This window comes from Myxocyprinus asiaticus, chromosome 16 (genome assembly GCF_019703515.2).
Source record: "Myxocyprinus asiaticus isolate MX2 ecotype Aquarium Trade chromosome 16, UBuf_Myxa_2, whole genome shotgun sequence".
NCBI lineage: Eukaryota > Metazoa > Chordata > Actinopteri > Cypriniformes > Catostomidae > Myxocyprinus > Myxocyprinus asiaticus.
Window position 1 is genome coordinate 35,300,317 of NC_059359.1, and position 17,550 is coordinate 35,317,866.

General features: G+C 38.9%; 1 protein-coding gene across 1 annotated transcript in view; it reads right to left on the reverse strand.

The window, feature by feature from the left end:
• Positions 1-1,968: 1,968 nt before the first annotated feature.
• LOC127454258 (E3 ubiquitin-protein ligase TRIM71-like) overlaps positions 1,969-17,550 on the reverse strand; it is a 47,434-nt gene continuing 31,852 nt past the window's right edge. Inside the window, exons 3-4 of the mRNA XM_051721339.1 lie at positions 4,175-4,309; positions 1,969-3,625 (exon numbers count right to left, since the gene is read on the reverse strand). Of these exons, the coding sequence (XP_051577299.1) occupies positions 2,174-3,625; positions 4,175-4,309 (1,587 nt within the window). The 3' untranslated portion in view covers positions 1,969-2,173. The remainder of the gene's footprint in view (positions 3,626-4,174; positions 4,310-17,550) is intronic.

Here is a 17,550-nt window from a genome sequence, read left to right on the forward strand (position 1 = left end):
CATTCAAATGTGATTTTTTTTCTAGCATCACGAAAAGGCACAGGTAACTACATGCAAGCACACTAATATTTATGACAGGACTGATAGGACACAAGATTCTACACTGGCAGACTACAAGAACAAGGCCAAGACAAAATATCATGACCGCTTGCCAATAGGTCATCTAGTGCTACCACAATTTGCTGAATTTAAATGTTGTCAGCTTAACGTGTAAAACTGAAAGCATCTTGCAAATTAAGCCCAAAGGTTAACGCAAGAATGTTAGAATATCAAATGTATAAGGTTTGTTCTGTAAGTGGGCCTACCACACAATGGCCACTTTTTCATTTCAAAACCACCTAAACAATGCACACACAATGCTTGTCCTGAAAGGATAGAATCATACAAACTAACAAGGGGATGTGGGCCACTTAATCCCGGAAAGAGAAAACGTCAAAGTAAGTGATTAATAATGCTCATTGCCACTATGTAAGCTTCATTTCACAAGAGACTTGTAGCAATTCTGAGGTATGGAACAGCATTAGTGAGATATACTGTCCTGTCTGTTATAAACACTTTCATTACATGACTTTAGGCTAACTATAATGAGAAAGTTATGTGCTTTTGTTCTGCTGTATACCAGTGCTATATATATTCAGTTTTTTTCTTTCCTCCAAATTCTTTCCTTCCTCTTTTTCTTTTAATCAATTGAACACAGAAGCAAACAACACTTTAAAGTGGTTCCCCACAAGACAGGCACAAACTATCCAATTTCAAACTGGGCTCAATTGATTCTAAGTGTTTTCAAAAGATGTTACACTGACAGAGCGAATGGTTTCCCTAGAGATCTTTCTTTAAATGGACACAGGAAGCACCGTAGGCCATGCTATAATCAATAGAACAACAAAAACCAACTTGTGATCTAATACAGCTGTTTGTAATAAGACTCTAACAAAGCCAGCTGGGTAAAACTAAGAACTCAGCCTATACAGATATATGTGTCCAATGCGGAGACATTCTGAAGTGGCATTTGAAAAACAACAAAAACAAAAAAATTAACATACATTATCATAATGAATGAACAAAGATAAGGGCTAGGTCTTTTTAGGATATTCTATTTAGTATCTACATTCTTTTTTTATGTCCCACCCCAAAAATAAAATAGATCTGAACATTTTTAAAGACAACCCTCCATTTTTTTTCTTTCCATAACACATTTAAAATAACCATGAGTCTCTATTCTTCTCTCAGTTACATTTGCAAAAGTATTGATTACATCATGTGGGACCTATCAGATTACTACATTTTGATAATCTGCCTCGTTTAGCAATATCTTTCATCACTTTCATCAATACAATGTTACTTTTTGGTAATCGCTTACACTTGCATAATAATTTTCGAATGGAAATGACTCTAAAGTGAGGTATATGTGTAATGAGACTCATGGACCCAGAGGTATAGTTCGGTAAATGAGGTAATAGGTTTAAATGAGGTACGAGATAAATGAAGTCCGATTTCAAATGTACATGAAAATTCAAAAACAACGCAGTAGATATATATCAAAATATTATCCTAATGTTTCTGCCAAAACATGCAGCTAATGTTTCTGTTTTTTTTTTTGTTTTTTTTTTGTCTGTCCATTGTTATGAGAAACATTCAGGGATTTGACTTGCGTTCTCTGTGCACAGTAACAATCAGGAAATAAATTTGTGCGAACTGTGCAAATAACTAAACATTGCTTCATACTTAATTTTTTTTTATATCTGTCATGTCCTCACATTCTACAGAAAAGAAAAAAAAAAACACAGGAGGTAGACATTCCTTTATAAAACTTCAAGGACTAGGTCTCTGCACAAACGCGATTACATTCATACATAAGCTAGATGAGGTAGGTGTAATGCAGAGAGAAAATATTTCAAGAATGCAAGAAATTCCCTGAGAAAAAAAAAAAGATTTGAAGACACATACCAAGAGCAAAACACTCTCAGCGTGTTGAAGTCAAAACTCTGTGCCATAACGGTAAGCATTTGAGAGAACCGTACAAAACGTTAAGGGACCTTTCAAGACAGAGTTGTCAAGTCTCCACAACTGTTGTCACCTCGCTAACATTCAAATTTGCATTTGCACCTGAGAGATGTGCAAAATCTCCTTTTCTAGCTGTCTGCAGCTACAGTTTTGTGTTTCAAACCTTAGGTCAAAACGTGAGGATTCGATTATTTCCAAAGTCCACAGCAACAATCATTCCATCAGGCGTAACCGCTATACCAGAGGGGCGATCCATCTGCCCGAAGCCATTACCGTGAGTCCCAAACTTGCATAAAAAGTTGCCATTGGGTTCAAACACCTGAATGCGATGGTTGCGGGAGTCAGCTACGATAATACGATCCTCCTGGTCCACAGCTACACCTTGCGGGCGCAAAAACTGACCGTTTCCGGTTCCCTCAGACCCGAGGAAGCGTGCCGACTGGCAGTCGGGCCTGATGACGAGCAGCCGATGATTGTTGAAATCGGTCACCACAAGGTGGCCTTCCTGACTGAAGGCCACACCACGAGGCGAGTCAAAATGTTTCCATAGGGCACCCTCAAAACCGTATTTATTGAGGAATGTCCCATCAGGCCCAAAGAGTTGCACACGGTGGTTGCGTGTATCCGAAACTAGGATCTTCCCCTCGGAGTTGACAGCCACATCCCATGGGTAGTTGAACTGCCCATTTTTGGTTCCCTTCTCACCAAATTTGAGAAGAAACTGGCCAACGAACGTAAAGATCTGGATGCGGTGATTGTCCTTATCTGCCACAATGATTCTCCTCTGGCTGTCACAAGCGACCCCGGCTGGCCGATCAAACTGGCCCGGCCGTGAGCCCAAAGTGCCAAACTTGTGGTGGAACGTGCCGCAAGGCTTGAAGATCTGCACACGGTTGTTGCTTCTGTCTGCGACCACCACATAGCCTTCCTTATCCACGCAAATGCCCCAAGGCCGACAGAGTTGCCCATCCCCATCACCCTCTCCTCCAAATGAAGCAATGGGCAAGCCGACACCTCCGTAACTGCGACCAGACTTGACCATCACCTTGAAGGGACTTCCCTCAATGTGCTGATTGCATATGAGCACTGAGAGCAAATGCTCACCTTCGTTCTTAGGAAGATAACTGACTGTGTAAGTCCCATCTTGGTGGTCAGAAACATCTGCACTTGACAGATTACCATCTGGACTCATAAGCACAACAGACACGCTGTCACCACCAGACAACCGAGGCTCACCATCATGATCATAGCCTACCACGGTAAAGGAAGCTAGCTTTCCTTGCAGTGCCCTCTTGTGCCCTTCACCATGAGCTTTGGAAGCCGTGGCAAAGGCTCCACTGCTGATGAGGCCCATGGACTTAATGGCGATCAGAAGGGCCTGGTCTGGAGGAGTGAACATGATGCGATCATCATCTTGGGGTTGTAGGATGCAGCGAAGGGATTTAAGCTCCTGTAGCTGATTTATCATGTGCTCGCGTGCTAGAAGGACGTCTATGCTACGACCCTCTTCTAGTACCTGTGTCACTGTGGCGATGGTACTATCCAGCTTAGTGAGATTCTGGTGTAGTTTCTCAACCTGCAGGTAAAGTGACTTAGCCTTCACTTGGCGGATCTTCTCCACCTGTGCAGAAAACAAAACAAAGAGTCCTGAATTTGCCCAAAGGACAAAAATGCAGACAAAAATGCTTTAAAATGGGTTTCAAAGAAATTGCAGAGTTGTCACTAACAAGAAAATGCTTTTAAAATCTACTTTAATAGTGTCTTGTTATTGAACTATTCATCAAATAAAATGGTGAGAGAGCTGGTTACCACACAATCATAAATCATTTTACATCAGCTGGTTAAAAACAACAATTAACCACCACATATTGAATAAGATACTGGGAAACTAGTCAGGAAATAAACCAAAAGCACTACAAGAAATGTGAAATATTTATCCTTCTAAAGAGGGAGTCTCTTAAAGAAACCTTCAAGAATATGTTGTAATTCTATAGCCTACAAAATGGTTCAGCCATTTGGTTTGTCTATAAAAAAAAAAAATGTGTGTTTCTGCAACTGGTCTAAGAGTGTTAAGAACACTTTGGAATGGTGAAAAAGTCAATATTATTTCTGCTAATGATTAGAAAAATGTTTAAAGTTACACTCTAGTGTAGAAATGCATTCATTTTACCTTCCAGAGCAGCTCGCACTCGCGTTCCTCAAGAGCTTTCTTATGATGAAGAGTGATGGTTTTCACCTCTGACTGCACAACCTTAGCCTTCAGCTCCACCTGCTCGGCAATGGCCTGGGCTTTCTCGATGCTCAGCTGAAAGAATGTTAAGAGAACTTGGGCTTAGAGACACATGCAGTCGGAGAACACATTTGAATTCAAATAAAAAGAGGAGTTAACATTTGCAAGAAAATGCATAAATCGTTAAATATTCTGAAGATGATAATATAATGACTGCAAACAAAATAGCATGAATAGCTCCAGGGCTTCAGACTGCAACTGAACTGGTCAGTTGGTCAAAGGTGACAAAATTACAATGTAGTAATGGAAAACAAAATTTGTTTATTTGTGGCTTCTTAACACCCTGTATACACCAACGGCTTGAGGCTGTCTTCGTGCCCAGTGTAGACATGAACATTCTAAACCGTTTATTTGTGTTGTTGTCAGTAGTAGTGCCAGTACGAGCATTGCAAAATGGAACAGCACACCCGTTTACTGCCGGCATGACGGACGAGCAGCAACAGACACTTCCAGTGTAGACAGCATCATTGATTATAATGGGGTTCTTTTGCTTTTGATGCACCGCAACACGATGCTCGCGTCTGGTGTAGACAGTCTAATAAGTGAGTATAAACAACAGTGCATCTGAACAAATATCTTAGTGTGCAATTCATTTATTAACATTTTAAATGCCATTTCAGAAGTTCATTGCTAGAGGAATTTGCTTGGCTTACAAATGCTGTATTGTGACTTTTTGTAACTTGGCAACTAAACATTTATTTGGATCCATTTTCAGCCTGCAATTTAAATATTAGTTATTCAGGACTTTCTTTAATTTCTTAAAAACAGCTTCAGAAATAAACCTTTTTATTAAGGGGCAATGTTTACCACCTGAAACTGATTTTCAGGGGCACTTTATACTTTTAGGAGGGAACCTTTTATTCTATGAAAACACTAAGCAGTATCCATTTATGCAAAATGCTACAACTGCATAATTTAGCTGAACTGAAGTTGGGAGTGTGTCTTTCAAATCCACTTCATAAAAGCTACACATTCAACAACACTGAAATGTGTTATGAAATTATAGTTAGAAAAAAAATACAATAAATAAATTCACTACAGGTGCATCTGGGGCATTTTTAGCACTTTCGATGGCAATTTTGCCTTGAGCCCTTGTTAATTTCTGACCCTCCTTAAAAACAGTGTTTCACATGAAGTACTACTGCAAGAAATTTTATTTAAAAAAAAGAAAAAAAAGGTAAAACTTCTCCACTAAATCAAAACAACTAATATGTCTGTCTTAATTTGAAAGGATCCAAGAAAGCATGAGGGCTTCCTTTGTGATAAAACACAAAAGAGGGGTAAAAGGTCAATCTCGGGTGCTCTGACCTCTAACTGCTAAAACAGCAGTGTCGATCAGTACACAGTCCTACCTATGCAGCTAACATCTAAACTGTCCACTAATCAGTTTTAAATTCTTCACATAAATCCAAATCTGATTGTGCTTTCATTCAGGGCTTTAACTTTTGTGTAGTTATGTGATCCTAAAAGCATGAAACTCAACTGTGTCCTCTTAACTGAGAAACTGTTCAAATACTAAATGTTTTTGTCTCCAGCAGCTCCCACGCCTATTCCGTCACAATTCCTAGATTAAGGATGACTGGGGGCCTGGGTAGCTCAGCAAGTAAAGATGATGACTACCACACCCACACCTGGAGTCGCGAGTTCAAATCCAGAGCGTGCTGAGTGACTCCAGCCAGGTCTCCTAAGCAACCAAATTGGACCGGTTGCTAGGGAGGGTAGAGTCACATGGGGTAACCTCCTCGCGGTCGCCAAAATGTGGTTCTCGCTCTCAGTGGGGTGCGTGGCGAGTTGTGTATGGATGCTGCAGAGAATAGCGTGAAGCCTCCACACGTTCTATGCCTCCACAGTAACACGCTCAACAAGCCACCTGATAAAATGCGCAGATTGATGGTCTCAGACACGGCGGCAACGGAGATTCGCCCTCCGCCACCCGGTCACTACGCCACCACGAGGACTTAGAGCGCATTGGGAATTCCAAATTGGGGAGAAAAAAAAAACAATTAAAAAAAAAGATTAAAGGATGACTGATCACACAAAATCCAATTTGTGGTGGCACCTGAAACTCACAGTGAGGGAATAATTTAGGTCTTGTTGGTCACAGGGTTTAGGGTTAGAGGGTTTAGGGATTAAGAGAGAAAAGTTGTGGAAAAGAATGCTGTTTTATGTGGACTGTGGAGCAGATTACCTAATCTGAACCAAATCTAAAGCCCTAAGTATACTTCGGTCAGACGCAAACACTAAGCATCCACCGTACAAGACGCAAAGCAAATCACGTCATCAGCAGAGTGCTCAAGCACTGAATGTGCGCAACCCGTTTTTCTAACCGAGCATCTTTGAAAGCACAGAATGCACATGCGCCTGAAATTATTTGCACTAATTAGAGCAGGGGTACTCAATAGGTGGACTCCAGTCAGGATTTGGACCAGAGAACAATTCAATCCGGACCAAGATCTAAACCTTTGTGCTGGTTATCTGACACCCGGCTAAGTGATTGTGTAAGCATGAGCATACATGTATAAAAGCTTGGTGTGAATAGCGCTTTAAACTAGTGTCTTAAATGTCTGCAAAAGATAGCCAGTATTTATACCCTTTCCCGCTCCACGCATGTTGCTAATCTTCCCTGTATTAATGTGAGTAGCTATGAGGCGCCGCATAGTACAGCTGCAGACGCGGTTATTTTAATTACACTAGACTGTAGCGGAGACATTCAGAAAGCAGCAATATTGATGGATACCGGCAACTTTTGCTAAAATACACAGTAGAAAATGAGAATTCATCTTCATGTGTCTGATATGACTCAAACAGTTCAGCTAAGCCAGGTTTGTGACAGGACAATTTAATGTGGTTCCAGAGTGCCTTTAGACTATAAAGTTTTTTTTCCTGTCTAAAATTAGCTTGAATAATCAACATGTTACGAGCCATTCATAATAATAAAAATAAAAAAATAATAAAAATAAAAAAATAAATAAAAAAAGATTTGTCTAATTTTGTGAATTTTATCATCTCTGGCATGGATGGCAAGGAAAGGCAACCAAAACTTTGAAATTACGAGTTCTCTGCTTATATATATATATATATATATATATATATATATACACACACACACACACACATATACACACACACACACACAGATCAGCCACAATATAAAACCCACCTGACTAATATTGTGTAGGTCCCCCTTGTGCCACCAAAACAGTGTTAACCTATTCTTCTCACCACAATTGTACAGAGTGGTTATCTGAGTTTCCGTAGACTGTCAGTTCGAACCAGTCTGGCCATTCTCTGTTGACCTCTCTCATCAACAAGGTATTTCCATCCACAAAACTGCCGCTCACTGGATGTTTTTTTGTTTTTGGCACCATTCTGAGTAAATGCTAGAGACTGTTGTGGATGAAAATCCCAGCAGTTACAGAAATACTCAAATCAAATCAGGGGCCTGGGTAGCTCAGTGGTGAAGACACTGGCAACCACCCCTGGAGTTTGCAAGTTTGAATCCCAGGGCATGCTGCACTCCAGCCAGGTCTCCTAAGCAATCAAATTGGCCCAGTTGCTAGGGAGGGTAGAGTCACATGGAATAACCTCCTCGTGATCGCTATAATGTGGTTTGCTCTCGGTGGGGCGCATGGTGAGTCGTGCGTAGATGCCGCGGTGGATGGCGTAAGCCTCCACACGCGTTATGTCTCCGTGCTAACGTGCTCAAAGAGCCACGTGATGAGATGCGTAGATTGACGGTCTCAGACGCGGAGGCAGCAGAGATTCGTCCTCCGCCACCCGGATTGATGCGAGTCACTACGCCATCACGAGGATTTAGAGCAAATTGGGGATTGGACATTCCAAATTGGGAGAAAAAGGGGAGAAAATCCACCCCCCCAAAATAAATAAATAAATAAAATCAGCCCGTCTGGCACCAACAATCATCCATGTGATTATCTAATCAACCAATCGTGTGACAGCAGTGCAGTGCATAAAATCATGCAGATACAGGTCAGGAGCTTCAGTAATGTTCACATCAACCATCAGAATGGAGAAAAAATGCGATTTCAGTGATTTCGACCGTGGCATGATTATTGGTGCCAGACGGGCTGGTTGGAGTATTTCTGTAACTGCTGATCTCCTGGGATTTTCACGCATAACAGTCTCTATAATCTACTCTGAATGGTGCAGACTGGTTTGAACTGACAAAGTCTACAGTAACTCTGATAACCACTCTGTACAATTGTGTATATTATAATAATATATATATTCTGAATGTTGAAAATATTCAAAAACAAATACTGGACTGTTATCATTCAGCTTCAAAACGAACAGTTCATCTTATCTCCTAATAATTATATCAAAGGGCACTCGATTGATGAACCTTGAACTTTTTTTTTTGGTAGAAGATCCTAATCGCCGCTAAACATCAGATGAAGGTAAAAACAACAACAGTAGATGTGCAGGTCAAGAGGGCGTGTGTGTGAGGAGGTCAGGAGTTATATGCATTCGTGTAACTTGATTCCGAAGGAATATAAAGACATATTTATGGGTTTATACTCCTGAAGAGAAATAGTCCGGTGTCTCATAGCAGTCGTAGCACGCATGCACCAACTGCCTCTGTATGCGCGCACTTTCGTATGGAGTATATTTTAACAGGCTAACTCAAGATTTTTCCAAAATCTAAGTATACTTTGGGCTGTAAAGAAAGTCTTCATGCAGCATATACGTGACAGCTTTAAACAAAAAAGCCTAGGTAATAATTTTGTTCTGTAGCATGACGGCAGCTCAGCCGTTTTCAAAATAGTTTAGCTTTTCCAGTAAAAAGCTGCTTTTTCCAAAATGTCATCGTGTAGCATGGCAAAACGCTACAGCAGTTTTTTTGTCACATAGTTTGAGCGCACAGCAGTTACTTACCAAACACATTCTACTCGAATGTCTCTCTCGCTCTCATATTTAGTGCAGCAAAGTCAGATTCATTTAGTGAATCAGTTCATTTCAATGCTTCATGTAAATGAACCAGATAAACAAAAAACATTCAAAGATTTGAGTCACAGACTTTGTTTTGTTAGTAGCTTTGTAACTACTTTTTCAAAAAAGTATAATAGTTTCCCCTGGTTACAAACAAAATATGTAATTATGTTTTAAGGAATCTCGTTGTTTCAGAATAGAAAAAAAAAAATTATATTTGATTGGCACTTTGCATAAAATGCATTATCCACCTCACACAAATTCTTTTCTCTAACTATGCTCTAAGATTGAGCTGTCAATCACAAAAACCAATCATGACACGGGAAGTGAGCAAGGAATAAGCAGCAGCAAAATGACCGACTAAAATCCAGTAAATGAGATTATGCTGCGCTAAGGAAGCCTAAACTGTCTGGGGTCAGTTATGGAGTGGGTCCTTTACAGCCAGGGTGCTTCCAGAATAGAGATTATGGCCCCGAGGCTTCAGCATTGCTAAAACCCTGCTTGTGCTTTCAAACCAATAAACATTTAGAGGCTTCCCATTTAACGCCATCCAGTAACAGGATTAGAGACATACTAGGACAAGCAGCCAATCAAGCGCATAAAAACACAGGTCAGACTCTTAGAGCTGATGTTGCGGTGCTGGGCCTAATCAAGCTTTAGGAAAGGTTTAGATGATTGCAGTGTAAACACATGGCCACAGAGTATAAAGTGGCATGCGATTACCAAAGGACATGGGTTTACCGCTTTAGGAACCGCAAATAGATATTCTGTATAAATTGTGGTGTTCACTATAGCGTATGTCTGTCTCACTATAGTGCTGTGAGACAGAAAAAGTAAGAAAATACCTAGTAGCTAGAGGAGCTTCGATTGATTGGCAGCTAATCAGAATCAGCTGATTATCACTTTCTAGTGGGGGGCTTTCACACTGGCAGCTTAGTCCGAAGAGCACAGTTCGCATAAAAAATTGGTAATATGAAAGCTGTTTTAGAGACTGTGGTACCGAACCAGAGACTACCTGCAGGAGGTGGTCTGAGCTCAGTTGCTATGGAATTGTGGCATGGTTCACATAAGAGAAAGCAACTTGTACTCAGTTTCGCACTTGTTCAAGCATTTGTGCCAATTTCTTGCTTAAGACACATTAGGGGAAGTATTTAAAAAAATACTATAAATGCGTTTTGAAAAATTCGGAATTGAATCGTTAATCAAATCGAACTGAATCGTTTTGAATTTGCAAAAATAATTTTTGAATCTAATTGAAAACCTGTGAAAGGTGAATCGAATCGATTCGCTTACAACCTAAAGACTCACACCCCTACTGTGTACTTATTTTTTTACGTTTATCTGCAAATTCTGTTTTAAAGAGGGGGATAATTTGCCATAGGTCTGTAGACATGACTGTACTTCAATAAATATTTTTAAGCTATATTTTAATATCAAAATGCAATGACAGGGCTCCTGATAAAAGCACAATTATTGGTACTGGGATTGGTATCTGGTGATTCTGATAACAAGAAATTGGCAATCTGTATCCGAGCATCTCTATGTAAGAGAGGGGGAAAAACCTGAACAAATCACAATCACTGGTGTGGGATAAGGGTTGGGGGCGTATTCAAATGTAATCGGCACATTTGAAAAGCTGAGCTACATAAACTCCCTCTGGAATTAATTCTCTATAGGGCCTTTAAATGAATCATCTTTTCTGCCTTTCACTTTCAATTTCACTCCTGGGTTTCCTTGCCAACCAACTAGATGCCACTGGAGATGGATGGATGTGAACAGCCCTAATGGGTGCTGATCTGCCCCTACCCATCACCCGTGGTTCCTTTTTGAATAGTGACAGAGAAAAAAAATATTTCCTCTGTGTGCGACTAATGATCCACCCTGCTAGGGCCATCAGGGCACTGAATAGAGGCCATAACCGAGCACTGGGTCACCCCCCTTTTCTATTCTATTCATTCAGGGTGAGTGGGGGTGAGCATGCACAGTGATGCTAATAGAAAGTCAGCTCAGTCTGTGTTTTTTAAATCCATTTATATCCACAAAGTGGGAGAGAAAGACTCTCACTCGCAGGCATATATTCGCAAGTGTGTTTATGCATGCGTAGACAGCCACATAGCGGAACAAATTGATCACCATTTTAAAGAAATTAAACGAAGAAATAATTACCTGTAAAGGAATATTCCAAACTAAAGCTCCATCAACAACATTTGTGGCATACTGTCGATTATAACAGAAAAAAAATGTCCCTAAGTTTATTAAAACAACATTTACAGTAATGTATTTATCATGGAAGTCTATGGGGCGATTATACTGAAAGTCTTAAAAGAAAAATTGTGCTAAAATGCATTAGTTAACTTGTTTACTTATTGAACCACTTAAATATACATACTTCTTGTTTCATATTTTACATTTTTATTCGCTGTGCAGCACACTTGCCATTGTACACTTCCGTTCTAAATGTGTTTCTGAAAAAAAATATTTTTAGTAAAAATTGTTTTACTTTGGTAAACGACAGCATGGCATAGATGCTGTGGAAAGAGTTTTAGTTCATTTAAACCAGAATACTTTAAGGTGCAGCAGAAGAACTTGTCAAGTCTAGCAGTGATGTGTCATTTCTCTCATAAGAATAGGCAACAACAGCTCAACATGGAACTAAAGCAATGACAATGTCATCCAACCATAAAGACACCACAGTAAACAACAAAGAAAAAATTCAAAAAGTGGCAATAAACCGTTACAAATACAAATATAGCTACAAGCAGCAATTATCAGGGCCATGCACAAAAATTTGTGAAAATAACATTTTTGTGAAGATTTTAGGCAAACTGCTCAAAAAGCAATGAATAGAATCACTTGTAATGTAATATACATTGTTCCTGGCATCAGCCAAGGAGTCTATCAATGACAACAGACTAAAAATATCAAAAGTTATTAGCATTTTTAGAAACATCATTGTGATTTAATTACAAAATAAGTCTCAATGCAGCATGATCTTATCGTATTTCAATAATTTTTTAACAAATACACACTCAGGTAGATGTGAACTCTTTAAATACAATAAATTGAAATTGAAATAAATTCCTTACAAAATGTTGCAAATGTTTTCTTTAGTCATATGAACAATCAGACAGTAAGTACACTGAAGAGCTAGTTTAGCCCGTTAACTGGCACCATCCCATATATGGGACGTTTTTCTACTTTTTTAGCAGTTTTTATGTTTATTGGACTAAATCACCTTCATATCCGATTTTAATCTTGACAAACCATATATCGTTTGAAACCTACAAGTCTCTGACTTCGAAATATGCCTACTGTTTTGCGATCTGAATGATGCCATTACAGTAATGTATTAAAATACTGAAAGAGTGGATTTTAAAACATGCAACATGTGAGCGGTATTACTTATCTTTTATATCTTCTGGTTTTGATCCGATCGGATGGCAGGAAATTCAAGCATACAATCCATGGTAAATGTCCACGATTGAAAGTAGATTCGATCATTTTTTCAAAACAGCGAAAATTTAGGAAAAAAACTACTAATCATCCTTTGCTTGCGTCATCACATAAATTAAAATGTCTATTATCAATAAAATATTGATTATAAAACGTATTTTATCAATCAGCATCGAGGTCTTGAGGTCTCTGCTATTCTGGTGAACCTTCCACATTGTTTGAGCCCACCCATGAGTCTATCTGTGATTCACAGCTGGAGCAGTCAATCAAACCAGATCAAAGGCTCCATGGCCTCTCCAATATGTGCATTGGCTGTTTCAGTGAATAGATCCAGCCAATGGAACGCTAGTCAAGATTTGATTGACAGGTCATGTAGCCATTGGTATGACGTTTCTATGGTTACTGGGGTTGGCCTTGCTCATTCCAGAACAGTGACGTTATCATAGTGTTTGTTTGGATAGAGAACCTAAGGCCACCATTACGCTCTGAGCTTTCTTCCGTTTCTGATGACCGATCGGAGCCGAAATCTAAAATTTTAGCTGCTTTTTTCAATGGATCTATACAAAACAAATACTACAATCTAGCTAGACTGGAGTACTTTGGAATAAGTTCCAAGCAGTTTTGAGGAGTAATAAATGCCAAACCGGCAGGAGCGCATATTCTGTGTTTGGACTCATAGCAGCTATTGAGCTAAAGCTAAATGCACAGGTGCTGATAAGTGTGAATGAATGGGCTCTTTGGATCATTTATTATTTTATTTAGTGGCGTAAACAAACTATTATATAATTTATGGCAGAAAAATATGTGTTTATTAGAAATGTGGATAATTACTGCTTCCATTGCTAACAATACTTGCAGAGTAACCATGCATTCTAAATATAATTATAATCATTACAATCTGTAATGAATTTTAATAAATGAAATAAATGTTTACTGCATTGCATTTTCATTTCAATAAACTTAAACCTCTATAACTTTTTTAAAAATTAACTGATTTCACTTGCACAATAATCTCCCAAGTGTCTTTAAAAAGAGTCCATAATTAGGTCTCTAGTCCCAAGCATTCAAGAGCAACAACCATTTAAATTTGAAAATGTAATTTTCTGGTAAATGCTAAAAAGGAGGATTGCCAGTTAAGGGTATAGTATACCAAACATTTGTTATTTTATTTAGAGGCAATGCACGAGTAATTTTTTTTAATTTGAGTAAATTTAGTGGAATGAGTGAAAATGACAAGAAATTACTTTTTTTTTTGGTATTATATTGGGCTACAAGTTGTTTTGGTGTTACAATCAGTTTAGACTGCAAGCTCAAAAAATTTTGATTAACATGGTCTGAAGATGATCTGAGCAAAATTTGGTGAAAATTAGATCATTGCTGTAAGGACAAACTGTTCAGAAGTTTCAAGTAAAACTAGCTGTTTTTTTTTATATCTCCTGACCCATAGGGGGCACTGCGCCTCTATTCCGAGTGTCTTGTCTATTCCAATCATAAAGTCACTGTCTCAATATGTCCTCTGTATATGCATTAAACAATATTTTCACTTAATTGACTAATATTTAGTGCAGTCAGGTCATTTCTGCCCATGTGCCTAACAATGTTACCTGGGCTCTCGAGAAAACTCATACATTACACAATATTTTGAACTTAACTATTCTTTCCTGTGTCCCCAGATAATATCTATCCAGCATACAACCAGCCTGCATGGCACCTAACAAACTAAATTCCTTACAACAAGACTTAGTTCATGAAGACAAAGTAAACAAATCCTGTCTACCTGCTCCCCTCAAACACTTTACTCAGGAACACAGCTTACAAAAATACATGCTGATCTCAAGAGACAATTAACTTCATAAAGAAAACACGCTTTCCTATAAGACTGAAATAAATGTCTGATCCAATATTTATTAGGGGTGTAACGGTACACAGTTCGGTCCGTACCTCTGTTTTGGAGTCACGGTTCGATACGAGTTTGGCACAACAGCAAAAAGCAACAAATCCCAAATGCTAGGTTTCTTTTCATTTATTTTGAACAGACAGTAGTGCAAATTACAGTTTGTTCCACCTAGCGGCATTTAGTCCCCCCTGAGGTAGTTGGTACAGTACAGCCTCATTTAGTGTATTAAGCACGAAGCAGTAAACAGAATGCACTCTTGCATAGGCCATATTTTTTTTGTAGGGCTGATAAAAAACAAAAGGTATTTGGTCACAATCAGCTACAAAACTGAAAAGCATCTTGTGTTATAAAAGTACAAAATAAATAGAATAATGAAAACTTGCGCATTAGGAGAAGCCATTCTTTTTTTGGGTTGGTGCATAGATGGTCTCTTCTTCTGCTCTTTTTCCTGTTGTGGCAGTTAGCAAACAGTGTTGCATTACCACGCGCGCCCCCTTCTGGATTGGAGTGTGGATCGCCTGTGACAGACTCAGACATTCTTTGTCTGACTGCATGCACCGAACCGTGACGTCAGTTCCGTGATGGTTCGGGACGAATACATGTACCGTTACACCCCTAATATGTATATATAAAAAAACTCTGTAAAAATAGGTTGCTATTATAACAACATGTATGATCACTGAACACTTTCCCTATACAATTCATACAACACAATTTCATAGTATATGTTGACTCATGTGAAACACTTGTATTTAGATGGCAGTCTGCCATTTGTATGTCATGGTCTATTTCAAAGAATGTGACTATAATTATAGTTAATGTTGTACCTCTTCAAGTATCTGAAGAAGTTTTTTAAAAACACATCAATATGAATTTCCTTCTTGAATATATGTGATCCTCCAACTTATAAAATTGTAAATGTATATTACTGTTGTGTTTAACCTCTGAAGCTTTTTGTATAGCTCTGAAGCTAGTATCAAGAAAACATTTGAATAACTACATTAACAGCTCAACTGAGTACAAGTTTTATATTTTTGTACATGAATACACATAGAACTATTTATTTGAGTGAATAACATGCCAAACACATCCCTTGAAATAAATGTGTTTTCATACACTTTATATTGTCTACATCTTCAGCACTTTTGGACTAGTGTCAACTACAAACTAGATTGTAAACAAATAGTTTGGAATAATGTACAGATTTTGCTCTTATGGAGAGTTCTTTTATTCACCAAAGTGGCATTCAAGTAATCACAATGTACAGTCAGGACCATTAATAACATGAAAAATTACTATGAGTTTGGGAAAAAAAAATTTTTTTTCAGATTAACAATTTTTTATTGATTCACATAAATGAACATAGAAAAACAAAACATATATATACAAAATCAACATTAACCCCAACTATTACTCTTCCCCCACCCAATCCCAACCTGTCCCCAACAGCATCCCAGTGGTCATAAATGATAGACACACACAAAATAAAATAATTAAAAAAATAAACAAAAAATATAACAACAACACATCCATGAATGACATATACCCGCCCCATTTCTCCACAAACAAGCTATACTTCCCCATTCTTCTAAATGACCCCTCTTCAAAGGCCCTTCCCAACTCCGGGCTAAAGGGCTAGAGCACCACTCCTGAAAAGAGGGTGCTCCAGCCCTTTAAAATTATCTGCCTGGTGATCATGACACTGGTTAAGACCCAACTCTTTATGTATCTATTTTCAATATCGATCGCCCAAAATACAGAGTCTGGGGCAAAATGATACCCGAGTGCCCAATACATCGCACACCAAACTCTGAACCTTCAACCAAAACTCCTGGATTTTAACACAACCCCAAATGACATGGGGTATGTCTCCATCCTCTGAATGGCATCACCAGCAGGTGGGTGTGTCTTTAAGACCAAGCCTATACAATCTAGAGGGGGTCCAGTTGAACCGATGTAAAATCTTGAATTGCATAAGACGCATCCTTGCGTCTCTAGATGCAGACTTGATGTTTTTTAGAATCCTAGCCCACTCTCCCTCCTCCAATTCCAGGTTTAAATCTTTCTCCCAGAATCTCTTGAAAGTGGTTGAGGCTCCATCCCCCAGACTCTGAATTAACGGAGTAATACACTGATGCCTCATGACCTTTTCCAAAAGCAGTAATTACCACTCTCATAGTATCTGCCGCTTTAGGGGGGAGTATGCCATTCCCAAAAATAGTACAGAGCAAGTGGCACAGCTGTAGATACCTAAACAACTGAGATCTGGGGATCCCAAAATGTTGAACCAAATTTTCAAAGGATCTCAACCCCCCTCACAATCCACTCTGACTGCAGAAAAGGGACTTATTAATACGTAATTTGGGGTTCAGCCATAAGCTTGAGGCAACATTTAGATAAATATCCGAATTAAACACTATGGACACTTTTCTCCATACCGAGTGCAAATGCGAGATAACGAGGTGTAATTTAACTTCTCTGGTTAATTGATAGAAAGGCTTTGCAATGGTCAAATAGGGGCAAGAACTTCCTGTTCAATACAAAGACAGGGAGGGTTCAGAACTTCTTAAACTACTTCAAAGAGTTCTCATCAAAAAATCCTCCACGTGCAGCAATGACAGCTTTGCAGATCCTTGGCATCTATCTGGTCAGTTTGTCCAGATACTCAGGTGACATTTCACCCCACGCTTCCTGTTGCACTTGCCATAGATGTGGCTGTCTTGTCAGGTACTTCTCACACACCTTACAGTCTAGCTGATCCCACAAAAGCTCAATGGGGTTAAGATCCATAACACTCTTTTCCAATCATCTGTTGTCCAATGTCTGCGTTTCTTTGCCTACTCTTACCTTTTCTTTTTGCTTTTCTGTTTCAAAAGTGTATTTTTCTTTGCAATTCTTCTCATAAGGCCTGCACCCCTGAGTCTTCTCTTTACTGTTGTACATGAAACTGGTGTTG